Consider the following 20,806-nt stretch of genomic DNA (forward strand, 5'->3'; position numbering starts at 1 on the left):
TCTGAACGCCAGGGCGGACAAACTCAGCCGTCGGTGCATGATGCATCACGAGTGGCATCTGAACTCGGACATGTCTCCTTCAGCAGTAGGGAGAGCCATGGTTAGATCTATTTGCCACCGAACAGAACGAGTAATGTCATCAGTTCTGCGCATTGGAGTTTCCAAGGCGGCACTCGCTCGGAGACGCTTTTCGTCTCGAGTGGAGTTGCGGTCAACTATACTCCTTTCCACCTATACCACTTCTGCCCAGAGTGCTGAAGAAGATCAGGCGCAACCGGGCCCTAGACATCCTTGTGGCTCCGGATTGGGCACGAAGATAATGGTATTCCGAGCTACTCAGTCTGTCAATTGATCCCCTATTTGAATGCCTCTTCAGGAGGACCTTCTGTCACAGCAGCAGTGGACGGTCCTCCACCTGAACTTGTCCAGCCTCCACCTCAATGCGTGGAGATTGAGCGGCGGAGGTTGATCCCATTTGACTTGCCTCCTGAAGTCTGCGAAGTCATTCTGGCAGCCAGGCGTCCCTCCACAAAAACGGTATACTGCTGCAGGTGAAACAATTTTGTGGCATGGTGCACAGCAAAGGCTGTGGATCCCCTTTCCGCCCCTCTTTCGGAGGTTCTCCTCTTTCTTCTTTCCCTGGCCCAGCAGGGCTCTTCTCTGGGCACCATCGAGGGATATCTTTCAGCTGTTTCAGCCTTCTTGAGGCTTCCTGATCAGCCTTCTCTCTTTAAGTCCCCTGTTGTAAATAGGTTCTTGAAAGGCATTACTCACATGTTTCCTCTTGTTCCTTTCGTAGTGCCTCGGGACTTGAATCTGGTATTAACTTATTTGATGTGTGCTCTGTTCGTCCCACTCCACAACTGTCCTCTTCGTCTTCTGACTCTCAAAACTGCTTTCCTAGTTGCCATCACCTCTGCCAGAAGAGTGAGTGAGCTCCAGGCTCTTTCCTCTTAGACTCCTTTCCTCTCTGTCCATCAGGACAAAGTTGTTCTGAGGACTCGTCCTTCTTTTCTACGCAAGGAGGTTACTGCCTTTCACACCGGCCAGACCACTACCTTGCCCACTTTCTTTCTGCCTCCTCCTCCTTCGAAAGTGGAAGAGAGGCTCCACTGTCTGGACCCAAAATGTGCGCTTTCTTTTTTCCTGAACCGCACACAACAGTTCCGGGTGAACGACCAACTTTCGTGGGCGCTAAGAAGGGACGGGCGGTGCATAAACGGACTATCTCTAGGTGGGTCGTTTTGTGCATCAAGGTCTGTTATTCCTTGGCTAAAAAGGTTCCTACTGAGGGGGTGCGCGCCCATTCCACTCGGGCCACGGCGGCTACTACTGCCCTGGTTCGGGGAGTCCCTTTGCAGGACATTTGTCAGGCAGCTACGTGGGCCTCGCTGCACATGTTTGCCAAGCACTACTGCCTCGACAGCCAAGTCCGGTGGGATGGCATCTTTAGCCGTTTGGTTCTCCAGGACTTCCTGGTGTGATTTTGGTTTGCAGACCCACCACCGGGGTTGGTATAACGTGTTTCTTTCAGATGCAGAAGTTCCTTACCTTCGGTAACGATATATCTGTAAGAAACATTAGTATCTAATTTGGGCAGATCAGAGAGCTGCAGGCTTTTTGATGCAGGCAAACCGCTGTGGGTGGTACACACACCCCAATAACGCAGGCCGTCAAAACTGACACGGTCTAACCGCCACCCAGATCGCTCAAAACCAGATCAAGTGCACCAGTTTGCCCGAAGACGATTTGCGGAGGAAACTCCGTGTAATACTGATGCCAGCGGGCATGAAGTAATACAATTGTGGGCAAATACGGACCCCGAAGGGGATTATTGGTATGTCAGCAGGGGACAGGCTCCGGCGAACTCAGCTCTCTTAGTGCGGCTCCGCTTTGAAGTAAAACCGCGCTGCAGGAGCAACGAGTCACACAGGCTCCCCCTGACGGGCAACAGACCCCGCTGTAAGTGGGACGGCCGCGTAAGGAGCGAAGAACGCTCCCGCAGACGGTAAAGGGGAATCTGTGAAGAAAACAGCATCAGTCACACAACGTGCAAAGAATATCGATCCCCTCAATAGCGGCCCAATGCCCTTTATAGACAACAATTTTCACAAAATCACCAACAACGTGAGAGATAATAGAAAATGAACTTAACTGGCTGTGCAGCAGTGATGAAAGAGGAGGGTTTCACAAGATGGTAGAGCTTTCTAGGATTCATGGACAGTGTTGAAGGACTCAGTTGCTGTATTATCCCTTGGACTTATGGGAGTTGATGTTTATGGAACGGATTTACTAGTTTCTGTTGAGAACAATGTTTTTTCTCTTTGTTTGGAAGAAAAAGGCATCTTTATTGCTTTTCTGGCTGCTGTGTGTTTTACATAGAAATAAAAGCGAAGGAAGAAAAACATAATCGGAGCCTCTGGTCCTGACATAGAATCCATCATCGTTCTTTAGCTCACGTTGCCAAGAGGGAGTCAAGCCATGTGTCCTGAGGGCTCAGGTCAATTATTGATGTCCCACCGACCTGCGGTTAGTGTTCAAATTGATCCATAAGTTGTGGGCCAGAGTGCCTTCTTTGGAGGCCCTAAGGTAATGGCAGCTTATTGCGAAGGCCACCATACAAGCCAGGTCCTGTCTGCAGATTCCGAATTCCAGTCTGATTTGTGCTGGAGATGTGTGAGAAGGGAGCTGGAAGAACGTTCTGTAGATTTTTGCGACTTTTTTGTCCAATGACCAGCTATCCCGCCCTTTCAGAGCGTCACACCTGTGTTAGAGTTGGCATTACCTTCACCTGAGCCACCTGAAGAATTGGAGCAAAGGAGGGGCCATTTACATTTTTGTAAACTGATCTGAGAGCAAGCAGAGTGGTACCTTTCTTTTTTAGCTCTGCCAACTGACTCGAATACCTGCTGTTATTGTTGAGGAGGACACCTAAATACTTGTGGCAGATAGTGGCTTCTATTCTTTCCTGGTGTAGAGACGATGTCAGCTTTTTGGTCCCAGTTGTTCGAACCGCAAGGATTTTGGTTTTCTTTTTGTTTATCAGTAGAGTAGATTGCTCCTATCAGAATATGTGGTGGTCGCGTCCAGAAGGCCAAATCATCTGCATCGAGTAAGTTAGAGAGGCGGAGGCTGCACAATTTAGGTGGATGCGAGTTAACTGAGTTGAGGACTGGAGACAAGTCGGACAAAAATAGATAAAAAAGCGTAAGTGCAAGAACACAGCCTTGCTTGAGGCCTTGATGGGCCGTGACAGGCGCAAACCATCCCCAATTTTAATCCTGACCCATGTGTTGTGGTGCAAACGCTGCAAGGCCCTGAGCAAAGTGTTAGGAATGTTGAGCACGGTGAGTTTCTGCCAAAGCTTCCCTATATCAACCCTGTCGAATGCAGATTTGTAGTCTATGAAACCCATATATACGGGACTGATGTTGGATTCGGCCTAGTTGATCAAAAGAGAGAGTATGATGAGATTCGCTGCTGTCCCAGTGTTGCTTGTGAATCCATTCTGGTTTGGTGGTATGATTTGATTTGTCTCAGCCCATGATCGTAGGGAGTCCAGCAGCAGGCCTGCAAAATATTTCACATCATTATCGATTAGGGCGATCATGCGGTAATTCCCTGGAGATTTTTTGTTGCCGCCTTTGAAAATTGGATCAAGAATCGATCCACGCCATGATGCCGAGATGGAGTTCTTTTCTAAAATAGTTCAATAGAGCGGGTCTAATTGAATGGCCCAAAAAGCTGGATCCTCCTTGTATAGGGCTGGTGGTATTCCACCTGAGCTGGGATCCCCGTCCTTGTGTCCCTTTTGCAATTTGCTTCTGTATTGAAGCATCTGTGAAGGAGAGCCTGAGGGATGACTTATCATGAGTAGTGGATTGAGCTTCCCAGACGGCGCTGCCCACAGAGACTTTGACCTGCTCACAGTTTTGATCTTACTCTGGTTGTACGTTGCAATGATCATGTGAAAAGAGGTACCACTTCGACTCCGAGATGTTGGAGGAGGCTGCCTTAGGAAGCGCGCCCCCTAGGCTATTTATGGTATGCCAAAACATAGCTGAGTTATTGGTCCTCATATCATGCAGTAGTTCGGCCCAGAATGAATTCCAGGTGTTCCTTTGATGTTTTGCGTTTAGCCACCTTTAGATGTTTAGTTTACTTATTATTTTTGGGTCCATTGCTGACATTTTGAGTTTTCTCCACAGCAGATTTATACTTTGTTTTGCAGATCGTATAGTGTGACTGGAACCTTTCACTTGTGAGTCCAACCTTCTAGGGTTTGCTCTGTGTTGGTGTTGGGAATCGAGCTTCCAATTTTTCAGAGAACGCTCTTGATCTCACCGCTTCTAGCACAATGTTCGAGGATACATGGATAGCCTGGTTCCTTCCCTGGAATAAGGGAAATACCCCACTGCTTGAAAAGATCTGCGTACCTCAGGATCTTGTTGGCTAACTCCGTCGATCGCCAGCTGATTTTGGTGGATTCATTCATCTGACCATGGCCTGGAGCGATAAATTCCACAGAGAGTATCTCTTGGGGTGTGACTTCTTCCCTCAAGCCTGTTGCTTGAATTAGCTTCAGGATGTTCCCCTGGTTTAGGATTTCAAACCTGCCTTTCAACTTGTTTTCCGGGTAAAATAGTGTGTGTGTGATTGGTACTTGTACTAGCCCTATGTATGAGTGGACATTGAGAGAAGTTGTAGGTAAGTTGTTCCCAGGCTTTGAGAGATTTAGTAGATTTGTCAGAGTTCCAAGGGAGGGCCTGACCACTCAGAGACTGCTCCAGCTGAGCCCAGGGTTGAAACAGTCCAATTGCTGCGGTGCGGAGGAATACTTTCAACAAGCATAATAGAGACTGAAACAAAATTCGATTTTATAGGAGGGTGAGTAAGTGCGGTTATGGGCTCTTTTGGGCTCATTGAAGCTGTGTCAAGGATATTATGCGAGGCGCTGGCTTGTGCAGGTTCTTCAATGTGAGTTGTTTCATGTCTAATGGCTCTATTCTTGGAAGCAGGCGGGATACTTGACCAAGTACTCTTTCTCCCCGCCACTTGGCTCGAAGGTTTGGGAGCCGTGACTTGCCATTGAGTTTTGGCATGGTTCATAAGGGTGATCCTCAATGCTATAGTGGCAGAGTCTGTGCCAGCTCACCTCAGTGGGGTGTATGATTGCTTTTCGACTGATTAGCAGTTAAGGTTGGGGCATCAATCACATTTGCTGACCCGCTAGGCCGGATTTGGTCCTTGTGTCCAGGCAAGTCTTCATGGATTCGTGAATTAAATAGTGGATAGTGCACCAAATTTTGCATTGTGGGACTGATTTTATTTCTGCCTTTTCTCCTTTTTGCTTGTTTGCCTTTGCAATCTGCCTCTTCCATATTTTGACAGTGTGAGGGTATGGGAGCATCTCCGTATAACTGTCTCATTAAGTTTATGAGCGGTGTGTCCACTCCCTTTTCCTCTAGGATACTCCAGAGTTTGTCATGTTTGACGCAGTCGAACGCAGAGCTAAGATCTATGAATGCCAGGAATAACTTCCCCTGCTTGGAACGTGTATACGTGCCAAGCAACCAATTTAGATTTAGCCCCTGCTGTATCGTGCCTAGTCCCTGTCGGAAACCATATTGTAGCTCAGTGATCATGCCAGCATCTTCGGCCCATGTCTGCAATCTAAGTACAATACGGCTAGCTACTTTGAGAAAATAATCTAATAAAGATATTGGCCTGCAGCACATGAGGTAGTTACAATCTCCCTTTTTAAAAATTGGCACCAGGATTGATTCAGACCAAGATGGAATAAAATCGAGGTGATAGCAAGCAGTCAGAACTAGGTTTAGTAATGGGCCCCAGAGAGGTAGATTAGATGTATATTAGATGTATATAGGTCAACAGGGACTCCATCTATGCCTGGAGCTTTACCGCCCACACTAGCGTTTATAGCACAGATGACTTCGTCTAATGTAAAGTGGACATCTATTGGTAAGGTGCTGGGTGATTGTAGCTCAAGCTTAGTCCTCACCTCCGGGACTGCACTTAATTTGCCTAAGATTGGCGAGCAGTTGCAGCTTTGACGTGGGTGATTGGTATCCGCCTGGGCCCGTTTGATCAGATTGTTTAAATTTGTGATCTTTTTGTCTATACCGGCAACGTATATGGCCAGGGTGTTTAGTAGGCTTATTTGTATATCCATTTTGTTGGCTTGAAACGACATGGCATCCATCCACCGAACTCTGTAAGATGTCCACGGCTGTGGACCATGCCGACTCTTAGTAGGTGGGGGAGCGGTATTGTGGAGGACTTCTTTTCCGTAGGATGGAAACATAATTTACCATTCCTTAGACTGAAGATAAGAAAAGGTCAGTAGAAGGGTCCTTTTCATGTTCGGAGAGGTTTTCTTCATAGGGAGATAGTTGAAGTCGTCCTTGTCCCTTAGAAGTTCTTATGTCAGGCTTATTCACGGCATCCCTGAGCAGTGGTGATTGCACTATTGGTTGCTTTGGTTTCTCAATTGTTGTAGCAAGGCTTTCTTTCTCACGGTGGACTGCTCACTTCTTTACTTCTGCTTCATCATCCAGGCTGAAAGATAGGTGGTGTGGATCATCTCTACACGTAGGAGAGTTAAGTAGGGGCTGCGCGGGGTTCTATTCTGGCAAATTAGTGAGAGTAGCGTTACTTTCCGAATTTATAAGTTTGTGTTCTTCTTGGGCTAATCCTGCTGTGCTCCTAGATTTGGGGTGCGGTCGGTGGTTTGGGCCCCCAGTCTAACCGAGGAGGGGGAGGGGGGCACCCTCAAACCTTCATAGAGCAAACCCCTGTCTAGCTCAGTGGGCCCTAGGAGTTCACTTGTATGCAGGTGAGATGCCGAGTTGGGGGATTGGTGTCACTACAACGCATGCTTTTACCACGCATGCCTTTACAACGCGGTTTTTACCACGCAGTCCATTACAACGCATAATACTTTTAGGCGCTGGATAGTGAATTATTTAATTTACTATTCCAACTCCAGTCCCCGTGGATAGCAGGGAAGGTGTTGGATAGTATATTAAATACATTCCCTATCCTAGAGCGCCCCCCAGCGCATTGCGTTGTAATGGTTTGCGTGGTAAAAGTTGCGATGTAATGGTAGTGCGTTGTAAAAAATTCGTTGTAACCGTGCTACACCCGAGTGGGGAGATGAAGATTTAAGGTTGGGGCCCTCCTTGTTGACAATCACTGTTGGCCTCAGAGGGATGGGCAGACCCTTAATCCTCGAATTACTGGAAAAGATAGCAGAGCCCGCATTTTTGAGATAGGCAAATTTAGATGCCGAGCTGCTCGGGAATGTATCCGATGTTAAGAAGAGTATCTGGTCAGATACTTCTATGGGTTTCAAACAGTCGACCCTCTGCTTCCTTTTCTTGAGTGGAGCCGTCGGACCCCTCTCTTTTCTGAAATGCATGATTTGGTTGGTTGAGTGGCTGGAGTTCCCGTGGGTTTGCACCTTGCGCTGCACCCCCCCGGCGCCCACTCGGCTGGAGTCCCGGACTAACCCCTACTTGGGGAGCCATGGGGCTTACAATCGTGTCTTTTGATGTCCTTCTGATGACCGCTATGCCACCTTTCGGTTTGAACGTTTTTTTTCCCGGCGTGACAGACTGTCAGGCTGGTTAGAAGTGATGGTGAATGGTGCCACCAAGTGTACCACAGGCTGCACCCGAGCTAATTTCGGGCCACCTCTGTAGTCCTCCTGGTGCTGCTCTCTGCGGCCGCCGAGTAGCGGCTGCCGCACTCACGACATCCGGTGTTGGCTGGGTTGAACTGCTTCTTTGCCAAGGGATTGGGCTGGGACTGAATCTGGTTTGGCTGAAGAAGGAGGAAGGGAGGTGGAACCGTGACCTCGCCCCCTTCCCTTTGCCAATTCACACAGCCCTGTCCTGCCTTTGTTAATCCTATTGCCCTTGTTTCATACTTTTAATTTCCTTCCTTTAAGTTCCTTGTTGTTTTATAGGCTAAGTTTCTTGCTGCCTTGTGGCTGGTTGTATTGCTGGTCTTGCTTCCAGCTATTCCAGATATGGACAGATGCACAATCTCTTCCCCCAAAACAGGAGTCGGAGGACGTTCGGGTAAATGAAGCAAAGGGGAGCAGAATGAAGCACAGACCCAGGAGAGAGGTGCGGTCCTTTCCATTGCACAAGCTGCACCGGCCTAAGGCCGTCTGCCTCCTCACAACGGGAGGTACCGCGGCACTAGCCTTGTCCTCCCCGCAAAAATGCTCACTTGCCTGGTTACCGTGCACTCAACCTCTGCATGTTAATGCGGTGCACAGCGCTTCTGGGAGCCCAGATAGGGTCCTATTGGTACCTGACTCCAGCATGCTCCAGGCTTGGAACCATGAAGGCTCGAAGGAGTTCTAGAGGGGCTGTAGGGGTACAGGCATGTTACAACACCTTCCATAGCATTGTCGGAAACTAGCCAACTCCTTGGAGTGTATGCTTAATGATATAGACCAAGCCTTTGATACCTCGATTCCAAGGTTCCCAGCCTACACCATTCTGGGACTTCCCACTCCCCAGACATATCCGCTTTGCTCTACCCGAGAGAAGACAATGGCCCTGGTACTAAGGGCAGTACACCAGGTGATTCTCGCACCTCTGGGGCACCGGAGATCCCGGTTTATTCTGCCTGGATTCACAAATTATGGTTCATTTTGGTAATGGAAAAATTGGCCCTAACTGTTGACCAGATGGGCAACTCTTATCCAGACTTATGGGTGCCATTCATTCACATACTCCCATCCAAATTTAGCGAATTAACATGTCCTTCCTACCTTAAACTTCTCTGCTTGCTAACACCAACCAAACCTAACGATAATCCTGGCCCAAACTAGTATCGCGATCTCATGACTGCTTAAATCTTCTCCCCTTCCCTCAACACACTTTTACGTTAGACCACTTTGCAGTGTCTGACAAAGAAATTTGGGATGGTGGGGAGTGGTTTGTTTGGGTTTTATTGTATTTACTATATTAAAATTGCCTCAGTTACGCAGCCAGCCCCAGCGTTGAAGGCAGACATCTGTGTATTCCTTGAGTTGTACGTTTTATTGGATGCTGCCGGACCCCTCGGTTGTAGCCACCTAGCTGTGTATATGCACCACTTGCTGTGACTTTCATAAACAGAATTGATCCATTAAAAAAACATAAAGCTGGAACTCTTAAGTGGAGGCTGAGTGTGAGGAATTTCTCCTCACCTCGTGGCCGCACGTGGGTCCTGTCTCTTTCCTCAGCCAACATGTGTCTTCTTTCGACAATTCCGGGTCGCATCGACTGTTCCATCTGAGAAGATGCAGCGGTGTTCTCACTGGTGGCCATATTGAAATTTATCGCCTGCTAGATATTGTAAAGAAGGTGGGGAGAAAATGTACCACTCCCTGATCATTTTGACAGCTCTATAAATGTAGACAATTTTTTCAAACAAAGGTGACACTGCAAGCACTGGCCATAAGACCCATGCTTGACACTAAGTTACTGAGCTTATAATTGAACATGTATATTTCAGCCAAATATGCCAGGGATCTACAATGCCTGTGTGAGTGCCTTGAGCGGACAACAATCCTTCAATTACGAATGAGAGAATAATGAAAAACTGTCCCTTATATGTCAGTGCTCAAGACCCTTACAGTGGGCTCTTTTTTCCACTAATGTAAACTATTTTGTTTTTACTCACAATGTTGCCTGGGGTTTTATGGAGAGGGCCTTTTTATAAACTAATTTAGAAAATATATTTACACCTTTCGCCAAATTCAGATGATCCAGAGACTCTGAAAATAAAGTGAGAATCTTGAATAATGATCCTAATAGCGAGCGCTTCAGCCAAACAATACTTGTTTCTCAGAGCCATAGAAAATGCCAATGGAAACGCTGATACAGTGTAAACTGGATTGTTATCCGTCTTTCGAGAACAGGGGCTAAGTTCTCTTCAGGAAACACCAGTACCCACAATTGATGGTCTGGCTGCTCAGGAATTTGAATCTGTAGACCTGCCAGAAGATTAATTCAGGTAATCTGGGCTCCTTCTACTTTGTTTACTCTTGCAATGAGTTTTCGAAATACAAGGCACCACTCCCTTTGTCTCTATATTAAATTGTGCCCTATGTTCTCCATCTAGCCAGAGTTGGAATCAAAGGCCCGTCTATCAGAATTCTTCTGGCTGCTATCCTAGGATACTTGCAGAAACAGAATATTCCATCTTCTCTTCCAGTCTAGTTAAAGTGTCCATGAGGTTACGCTTATCGATCTTTTCCACCAGCAGCAAGACTCTCTCTGCATATCATCGAAGCTTAACACAGTGCTAACAGCCCTAATGGAAGCACTTTTGAAATCATCATGTGGGCCTCCCTACAACACCAGAAGTGGAAGATAGCTTTCTTCGGGGACATAATGTTCCTCTGAGCAAATCCAAGATTGGTTCATAAAAAGTCTTAATTTCCTTTGAATTAAAGGACCAATCTACCTACAGTCTTTCCACAGGCAACTACTACCAATTACTGCAGACTGAAGATCTCTATAATCAATCAACATCAAAAGCTGTTTGAAATTCTACTTAAAAACTATTAAAGATGTCCATTATTCCAACCTGCTGTTATTCACTTTTGCCATGCAAATAAGGGTAAAGGCAATGCAAAGCAAACTCTATCTAAATGAGTGCTACTTGCCACCTGAGGTGGGCAAACCGCTCTCTGTGTGGGTCAGAACTCGCTGTTGTACCAGAGTCATGGGAACTTCAGCTGACACATACGACGTGCCCTTGAGAGAGATTTGCAGCAGGGACATCTTGAGGGTTTTGGGTGCCCTGGACCAAACATATTTTGGGGGCCCCTGTTGGGAACCCTGAAAGGCTGGGGCCCTGGGCCAGAGCCTACTCTGACCATGCCTTAAAACGTCTCTGATTTGCAGAACGGTAACTTGGAGGGTTACTTATGCCTTTATCAGGCATTACTACTTTGATGTACAGACCATTGCAGAGTCGCCAGTGGGACAAACGAGGCTTTGAAACCTGTTCACATAATGTGATTCTTATTGCTTCCTACTGCTTTTTGCATGGTACCTGTTTGCTTGTCTTAATTTAAGCTTATGAATCTATGAAAGCTCCTGTAGTGGAGCAGAAAAGGTTAAGTTGCCTGTGTTGGTATCTTTCATAGTTTCACATGTAAATGTAAATGTAGTATACTTGTAAAGCGCACAGCTGCCCCAGCAACGGGGCGTCCCGGCGCTGTATAACTCTGGGGAACCCGTCCTGGCTTTCCCTGTGGGATGGTCCCTTGCTGGGAGTCCCCAAGGTGGAGCCAGGCATCCCCGGAATTGGTGGGGCCGTTGTGGAGATTAGGCAAGCTAATGCCCAGAGTTGCCGAGTGGAACCCCTGATTAGAGTAAGCACCGAAGCGAGAATTATCGAGTCCGCTGACCAAGGTCCACGACCCTGCCGCGTCGGGAATTGAACCCTGGTCCCAGGCTGACTTCTGCTCTCAGGCCTGCCGCCTCTAACCAGTGAGCCACACTACTCCACTGAACCACATGCCTCTCCTTCCATGAGACTAAAGGTTAATTACTCTTAATGAATTATGCAAATCTGAGCAGTGGAACCTCTCTTGAGAGGAGCGCTCCATGGTCCTCCTCATTAGTGGATGCAGATTGGGTCACTTAATAAGAGGACTTGACTACAAATAGCATATGAATGTGTCAATGTCAATTTAGATATCTGAAAGAAACAGTTAGTTATTGATTCCTTACCTTAGAATTACCCCCAGGTGTCAGACTGGATCCGGAAAGTTTTTCATCAGCAGTGCCTCTGCGCATCAAAAGTTGGCATCGGATGGCTCCATGTTCGTCCTTGGGGTCGTGGTCACCAGGATGACGTCGCAGTAGCTACTTAGACGCCACCCTCGCGCACTGATGTCAGTTCTTTCTTTTTCCGCGTTAGCCAGCGCAGATCCGGAGAGAGTGGTACCTCCAGTCATTTTTTGACAGACTTTTTCTCGACTTTTGTCGACACCATGTTTGCTGAGCCCTTCGACTCCTGGTGCACGAGAGATGCCCGGTTTCAAGGCCTGTGTTTCCTGTTTCCGACTGATGTCGGTGATGGATCCACACAGCGTGTGCCTGTTTTGCCTGGAGCTCGACCATGATCCCAAGTTGTGCTCCGACTGCCGGACCATGAATCCGAAGTCTTTTTTGGGATCGGTCCCGAAAGCTTCTCAAGACCCAGCAGTCTTCCCGTGCCGTTCGAGGTCCCGGTCGTGTGGGAGAATGAGGGACTGGTCGGGAAGCCTTCACCTCCAGTCTTCTTCCAAGTTTTTGCACTCCTCAGGTAAGTCGAAGCACAAAAAGAAGTTGAAGAAGCATCGTCGCTCTTTGACTTCTGCCCGTCAGTCAACCGACGTGACGAGGAATGAGGGTGGTGCCCCTCCCGCGGCTCTGTGTGTGGAGCCCGAAGGGTCCATTCCGAGTTTCCCTCCCTTCCCGGGACCCGGAGCGACCCCTGCCCAGCTTTGCCAATTTTACGAAGTGATGCATGCCATCTTTGAGGCTTCTGGCATGCAGACTGGGCTGGGGGCCCGGAGCCTTAGATGCAGGCGGCTTCGGCCCCGGCGCTGCAGGGTCCCCTTGGACCATGCAAAGATATTTAATCAGAGGTTGCCAAACAGCCTTAAAGCGGGTATCGCTTGCTTGCAGCCGCGCTGTGAAAAGCTCCATAGGTATGAAATGCCATATGCACAGAAACCAAGCGGCAACTGGAGGAGCCTCAGTTCGTTTCCAATACAAGGCTATAAGCTGTTTAGCTGCCCCTAGCATGTGGAGCACCAGAATCCAGTCACTCAGAGTGAGTGCTTTCAGGCCGGCGGGTTTGATGCCCAATAGGATTGTGTTTGTGGCCTCAGGCAGAGGGAATCCCAACACCCCCCTAATGTGACTAAGGACCTCCTTCCAGAACATGTTCAACACTGAGTACGCCCACCACACATGTATGAAGTCCCCAGATGCAGTCATACACCTCCAACATAAGGGAGAAGACGCAGGAAACATCCTATGCAACCGCAGTGCAGTATAATACCATTGGGTCATAACTTTATATGCATTCTCCCGCTGTGGGATACTGCGATAGATTTTGGGGATATCTTGCCACAGCCGGTTCCACTGCGCAGGCTTAATGTCCGTTGTAGATGTCAATTGCCATTGCCTTTGATACGGGTGAGAGGGCACTACTGGAGGGTGCTGCAGAATCTGATAGATCCAGGATATCAGTCCCTTGGATTCATCAAAGGAGCGAACCAGCCGCTCAAAGGGGGTGAAGGCGCGGGTAGCTGCCTGCTGCATATCGATCCCAGAAGCCCAGTGCCTCAGCTGAGCGTATTGCAGTCTCGCCTCCGGTGAGACACGGAACTCCTCCCTACATTGTGCAAAGGTCTTAAACACTCCCCCCTCATACAGGTCACATACCGCCCTGCATCCTCCTTTCGCCCAGGCTGCAAAGGCGCGCGTACGATGAGCCGGCAGGAAGAGTGGATTCACCTCCAGAGGGGTGTGTGGGGAAGGAAACGTCGTAAGAACCTCTGCGCTCCGCCACCTTGTCCTATACATCCAGCACCGTTCTAGTGGGCACCGCTACATACGCACTCCTAGAACGCGCCACCCGACGAAGCCATGTGAGGTCCCAGATGGTGCGCCCCGTCACCACCCGATCCATATGTAACCACACCTTCTCACTCTCCGTCGTCGTCCATTCCACCACAAAACGGAGGTGCGAAGCCCAGTAGTAATCCACTAAGTTGGGACAAGCCAGCCCCCCCATCACATGGAGACATAAGAAGCTTCTGCGAAAAGCGTGGACGACGTCCGCCCCAAATGAAGGCCGTAAGGTCTCGTTGGAGACCTTGTATATGATGCAAGGGACAGGCGTGGGGAGATATTGAAATAAGTATAACATTTTAGGGAGGATCGACATTTTGATGGCGTTCAGCCTGCCCAGCCATGAGATCGCTAGGGGTTTCCATCGCCGTAGATCTTCCAGGACTGCCTTCCGACACTCCCACCAGTTTACTTGCGTCCTCATGTTTAGAGAGAGAGTCAGCTGGAGGCCAAGGTAGCGAATGGAGTTGGAGGCCCATTGATACGGCGCAAGCTTCCCAAGTACAGGAATCTCCTCCTTTGGGATCATGAGATTCAGGGCCCAAGATTTGTTGTGATTAATTTTAAGGCCTGAGGCCTGCTCGAAGAGCCGCAATAGAGAGTGGAGAGCTGGGAGGGACACCTGAGGGCGTGTCTAGGTGAGGATAAGGTAATCTGCAAAAAGCGCTAACTTATTTTCACGTCCTCCAAGACGGATACCATGAATGTCCGGTGCCTGCCGTATCAATTCCGCTAGAGGTTCAACTACCAGGGCAAACAACAAGGGTGAAAGGGGACAACCCTGCCGAGTACCACTATGAATGGGGAAGGGTGCCGTGAGACGTCCATTTACCCTAATCCTGGCCTGCTGGGCGAGGTACAGTGCAATGACCCTGTTGATCATGTTTGGGCCGAGCCCTATCTTATGTACAACCGCTCGCAGGAAAACCCAATCCACCCGGTCAAATGCCTTCTCCGCATCTAGCGATAGGAGGCAGGCCGGTATATTCCAGTGGTGGGCTACCCCACCAAGTGTGCAATTCTACGCACGTTATCCACCCCCTGCCGATTGCGGATGAAGCCAACCTGATCCGGGTTCACTAGACCCGGCATGTGGAGGTCCAGGCGCTTCGCCAGCAACTTAGTATAAATGTTGAAGTCAGTGTTTAACAGGGCTATGGGGCGGTGGATGCACAGTGTGAGAGGTCCTTTCCCGGTTTAGGGATAAGCGCTATCTCTGCCATACCCATATCGGACGACGGCCCATCAGTATCAGTGAAGGACTCGCACAGCCTTCACAGGTACGGTCGGAGCGGATTTGAAACATGCGGTAGAAAGGCAGGGGCAGGCCATCCGGACCGGTCGTCTTCCCTTTGACGAGATCCACTCGTCTTCCCTTTCTTGGCTAAGGAAGAGGTGCCCAGCCACGTCCCGCCCAGAGCCACAGGCCAGCGCAAGCTGTTCAGCCCCTGCGTGGCCAGGGACATGGGAACCACTGCCGTGGTTCTGGGAGCTAGCGGGCGGGTCAGTCCACCACCCCCGCTGCTGCAGCCCCCAAACCCTCCTAGTCCGACCTTTCAGGGCCACCAATCGCCAGTGGGTGTCAGGATTCGCCATCACCTCCCCCACTGGCGCACCATCACGTCAGACAGGTGGCTTTTGCAAATAGTCCGAACTGGCTACTCCCTCCCCTTCGGGCCTACCCCTCCATCAATTGCCACCTCAGTACCATTGCATGTTGGAAGATCATCTACCCCTTCTCGAACAGTAACTTTCGGCACTCTTGGGCAAGGGAGCCATCGAGCGAGTTCCTGTTCGAGAAGTAGGTTGTGGTTGCTATTCCCACTACTTTCTGATGCCTAAGAAGGATAAAGGCCAACATCCTATCTTGAATCTCAGGAACGTCAACTGCTTTCTGATGAAGAAGAAGTTCAAAATGTTGACGCTAGCTCAGATCCTGTTGACCTCGACCCTGGAGACTGGGCACAACATCGGGGGAACCTACACGATTGGGTTCAGATCTCGGAGGGCACTGCAGTCCAAATTGCAGTGGTGGTTAACGAACCAGGATTGGGTCGATGGCAGATCCCTCTCCCTTCCCCAACCAGCGTTCAGAGTGGTGACTGATGCATCACTTCTGGGATGGGGCGGCCACATGAGGGAAACGGAGATCAGAGGCCTCTGGTCTCCAGCGTAGTCCGGGCTCCACATCAACCTCTGGAGCTTTGGGCAATTCGTCTTGCACTCAAAGCATTCCTTCCCTCTGTCCGGGGAGTAGTGCATGTGTTCATGAACAACACCACCGCCATGTGGTACTGCAACAATCAAGGCGAGGTGGGGTCATGGACCCTATGTCAAGAGGCCCTCCGCATCTGGACATGGCTGGAACATCAGGGCATATCCTTGGTGGTTCGACACCTGGCAGGTTCACTGAACGCCAGGGAGGACAATCTCAGCCACAGGTGCATGATGGATCACAATTGGCGTCTTCACTCGGACGTGGTGCAAGGTCTCTCTCAATAGTGGAGAGAGCCTTGGTTAGATATATTTGCCACCAAAGAGAACGCGCAATGTCAGCAATTCTGCGCATTGGAATTTCCAAGGCGGCTCTCGCTAGGCTACACTTTTCGTTGCGAGTGGAGTTGCGGTCTTCTATACGCATTTCAACCTATACCACTTCTGCCCAGAGTGCTGAAGAAGATCAAGCGTGACCGGACCCAAGTCATTCTTGTGGCTCCGAATTGGGCATGATGAGTCTGGTATCCCGAGCTGCTACACTTGGCCATCGATCCTCCAATCAGACTGCCTCTTCTGGAGGATCTTCTGTCGCAGCAGATGGGGACGGTCCTCCACCCAACCCTCTCCAGCCTCCACCTCCTTGCGTGGAGATTGAGCAGCGGCAATTGACGTCGTTTGACCTGCCTCCTGAAGTCTGTGATGTTATCTTGGCAGCCAGGTGTCCCTCCACTAAGACGGTATACTCCTGTAGATGGATCACATTTGTGGCATGGTGCGCAGCAAAGGCTGTGGATCCCCTTTCTGCCCATCTTTCTGAGGTTCTTTTGTTCCTTCTTTCTTTGGCCCAGCAGGGCTCTGCTCTGGGCACTCTTAATGGCTACATCTTGGCCATTTCGGCCTTTCTTAGGCTTTCTGATCAGTCTACTCTTTTCAAGTCCCCTGTTGTAAATCGCTTTTTCAAGGGCATTACTCATGTTTTTCCTCCTGTTCCATTCATAATGCCACTGTTACCCGCCAGGCTTCCCGCACATTAACCTTCCCTGATGATATTCCAAGACTACCCATACCATAATGCACTGTGTTGGCTACATACTTACATGCTTTCCCATGCTGCGCTGCTTCTAGGTCAGGTGACAGTTTTCAGCATATAAGCTGCTTACTCCCGTTTTCAGGTGCTTGGCTTTTTGGCTAGGACCACCCTCATTCTTCCTGAGACTTCCTATGGATACCGAGTGGCGAATATTACTACCTCCCAAATTGCTGGTTTAATTCGCCTTTTTGTTTCTCTCCATTTTCTGCCCCTCCATTCGCATTCTAGCGCGTTTTCGCGCTGAACACTGCTGAAGCATCTTTCCTCTTCTGTTCTGCTCCCCTTCGAGCTGTTGGAAGTGCGAGGTCGCGCTGCTCATGACACTACGCCCTCTCTTTCCCCTGTTACAGTGAGAGCGAGGTCAAGGGCAAATAACCTTTTGTTTCATATTCATTTGTTTGTCGGCCATATCGGCCCCGTTTTCCAAGACTATCCGACATTCTTAACAGCGCGTGGACGCGCTTTTGAAGAGAAGACATTATTTTTTTACAACACTTTGAGGATCCAAGCGCACGGAGTGCATTCAGACCTTTCCACCTTCGGGGAAGTTCACCTTCAATCTGTCTGGCAAACAACTACTACTCCAAAGCTGACGAGTGATCCTTTTTCTTTTCTTTGTTGTGACTTTCTTTTAAACTGGAACTAATTAGATAGATAGTTAGGTGGCGCTCATACTAAGTTGGATTTGGCGGATTCGAGGCGATTACTCACCACCTACCCAGTACTTCTTCTACCGGCAAAGGCTGTGCCTTGGGAAGGGACATCATTTTTTTGTTGTTGTTGTTTTTGAGACCTGATGTTATCCTAGAACTTCTCCCGCAGTGAGTACGAGAAAGCATGTTATATTAGTCTGTACAACATTACATTGCTCATTACTAACCTGGTAATTGTGGCTCATCTGCCTATTATATGTGGGTCTTTTTATTTGCAGGAAATTCTGAAGACTCTAATTACCCCTGTTCCCGTCGCCTGCATATTAGAGTCTTGGTGGTCCATCCAGGTCTCTTCACTTCCTTGGGGTATTAGCCTACCTTTAGTACGCCTTGATGGGTTGAGGTGGCTGTACCCTACGTGAGTGGAGGGGCAATTTCTTCGCTCCTGTGGATATTGGTCTTTCTGGCGCAGGTCCTGATCCTGACAGCCTCAGTGGGACTTGAACTTGGTTCTTACTTGCCTTATGTGTGCTCCCTTTGATCCGCTATATAACTGTCCTCTCAGGCTTCTGACTTTAAAAACTGCCTTTCTGGTGGCCATCGCCTCTGTGCCCAGGGTGAGTGAGCTCCAAGCTCTTTCTTTTAAACCTCCTTCTCTGACTGTTCTTCCAGACAAGGTTGTCCTTAGAATTTTTCCTTCCTTCCTTCCCAAAGTGATTACTTCTTTCCATATTTGACAAACCATCACTTTGCCCACCTTCTTTCCACCTCCGCATCCTTGCGATTTCCTTTTACTTGGATCGCTCAAAACAATTCTGGGTGGATGACCAGCTCTTTGTTGGCTACGTGGGTGCCAAAAAAGGTTGGATCGTGGACAAACAGACTATTTCTAGATGGGTATTTTTGTGCATCAAAGCTTGTTATTCTTTGGCAAAGAAGGAGCCGCCAGTGGGTTAGCGTGTCCATTCCACCAGGGCTACAGCAGCTACCACTGCATTGGACGTGCAGTCCCCCTTAATGACATCTGTCACGCAGCTACGTGGGCATCACTGCACACGTTCACAAGACACTACTGCCTTAACAGCCAAGTCCGAAGAGACGGCTTCTTTGGCCGTTCTGTCCTCCAGGAATTTCTGGTGTGAACTTGTTTCGCAGACTCACCTCCGGGGTTGGTATTGATGGGGTATCTATTCTAAGGTAAGGAATCTATAACTAACTGTTTCTTTCAGATGAAGACGTTTCTTACCTTCTGTAACAATATATCTGTAAGAAACATAGGTTAGTTATAGATTCCTTAGCGCCCCACCCAACCTCCCCGTTCTGCGAACTGACTTCTAGGGTTAAGGACTTCCTTTCAGGGCCCTAGTTTTGTGCACCAGTGGTCAGTGTCTTGCATGGCTCTGCGCTTCTGGTGTGAAATGTTATGTACAGAACTGATGTCAGCGTGTGAAGGCGGCGTCTAAGTAGCTACCGCGACATCATCCCACGACCACGACGCCAATGACAAACGCTGAGTCGACTGACTCCACCTTTCGACGCGCAGGGGTACTGCTGACGAAAAACTTTCCAGATCCAGTCTGACGCCTGGGGATAATTCTAAGGTAAGGAACCTATAGCTAACCTATGTTTATTACAGATATATCATTGCCGAAGGTAAGTAACTTGTTCTGCAGGTTTACTACTATGTAAACACTAATTATTTTTCCAATCCTGTTGATGGTAATTAATTCAAGCATGTGAATGTATGAAAGACAGCACTGCTGGAGAATTGTAATTGCTGATAAATACCTTCTTCATTCATCCTGAAACTGAGACAGGAATGTGCAGCAGACACGACTTACGAGGCTGGGGTCAATATACAGACCATATGAGTCAGTCCTGACTGTCCCATCATATCTATTCGCCCCAAATGTACAGTGGGTCTGATTTGATCCGAGTTTCAGGAGCACAATATAATGGATGACATTGAAGAGGTAGGCTTCACAGCTCATCCTCAGGGTTTAGACATTCAGAGCTGGTGAACAGAGACCTGTCCCAAGCACACATCTTACTTAAACTTGCTCAGCAGGTAACCATTCCTTGTAGTGAAGGCTGGCGTTGGTCACTTAGTGCTGCTTTGACCAACTCTCAGTGCATGCGTCACAATATATGAACCATACACATGGGTGTGGGAGCACTGTTGAGGCACTATACCCAATTACCCTGGGCAGTAGAGGGCAGCCCTAGGACCTTGAGGGTCCTTAGAAGCTGGCATACAGTGGCAGGTGCAGGTGTGGGAGCACACCTGTGAGCTGCACTTCTTAGTGATTGGTTTTACTTTCTTTCATGCAAGCGTTCTTGTAAAGTGCATACGGAACCTCCAGGTCTCTCTGGAGTGTTCACAGTGTGTACGCTGTGATAGTGAAAGTGGCTAGACTGGGATGCTGATTTCCAAAGTTCTCCAGTAACAGCTGTTCCACCTTGTCAGTCTATACAGTACAAGCCTGCTCAGCAGAGTAAGAAGGTTCTGTGGTGAGGCTATGATGCATTCTACCCTCTTGAGGGAAGTGCAGGCGGCAAGAGACTGACAGAAATCAAGAATTGCACGAGACAGTCTGACTTTTTAAAATATCTGATTTCTACCTTATTACAGAAGGACCCTTTGCTGCAGCTAGCTGTCTGCACTTGCTTGGAAGCCCTGCTGGATTTCGTGAACTCCAGAAACAAGGAAGTTGGTAAGCTTTTGTTCACTCCTGATGTTCCTATAGCATGCTGTGACTTTCTGTTGTAACAACGTTATCGAAAAAGCTAAAGATCGCTGAGTTTTACTTGCTCTACGCATTGGGATTGTAGCCTTATATGTTATGTATGTATGTATGTGTGTAGAGCGCATACCCACAAAGTCGCGAAGCACTCTAGAAGAGACGGGATGCACGAGGGTGACCAAAGAGAGGGGCAGATGTCATCACTTGCTCTCCTATAGCGAGTGGTTTGATTCTTACCTGCAGGGGAGATGTTCCATGGCGTGAAATGCTTAGAAGCCCTGCAAGGGAATTCCAGCGTTTGACAGCGGACAACACTCTAGGGGTTTCTGGTGGTCAGGAGAAAGAATCCTGCATTGCTTGGTATAAGATGTTGGCTGCAAACTATTTCAACTCGTGTCTTGCATATGCTTCAGTGAAGTGCGTTTACCTCACGGCCTC

At 48.8% G+C, this 20,806-nt stretch overlaps 1 protein-coding gene across 2 annotated transcripts in view; it reads left to right on the top strand.

Moving 5' to 3' along the window:
• Positions 1 to 20,806, top strand: part of MEI1 (meiotic double-stranded break formation protein 1) — a 3,250,839-nt gene that overhangs the window by 2,861,595 nt on the left and 368,438 nt on the right. For both annotated transcript variants that reach the window (XM_078683295.1, XM_078683306.1), the window contains one exon: positions 20,257 to 20,338. In XM_078683295.1, coding sequence (XP_078539421.1) covers positions 20,257 to 20,338 — 82 coding nt within the window. The remainder of the gene's footprint in view (positions 1 to 20,256; positions 20,339 to 20,806) is intronic.

The sequence above is a fragment of the Lissotriton helveticus genome, chromosome 1_1 (assembly GCF_964261635.1).
Source record: "Lissotriton helveticus chromosome 1_1, aLisHel1.1, whole genome shotgun sequence".
Taxonomy (NCBI): Eukaryota; Metazoa; Chordata; class Amphibia; order Caudata; family Salamandridae; genus Lissotriton; species Lissotriton helveticus.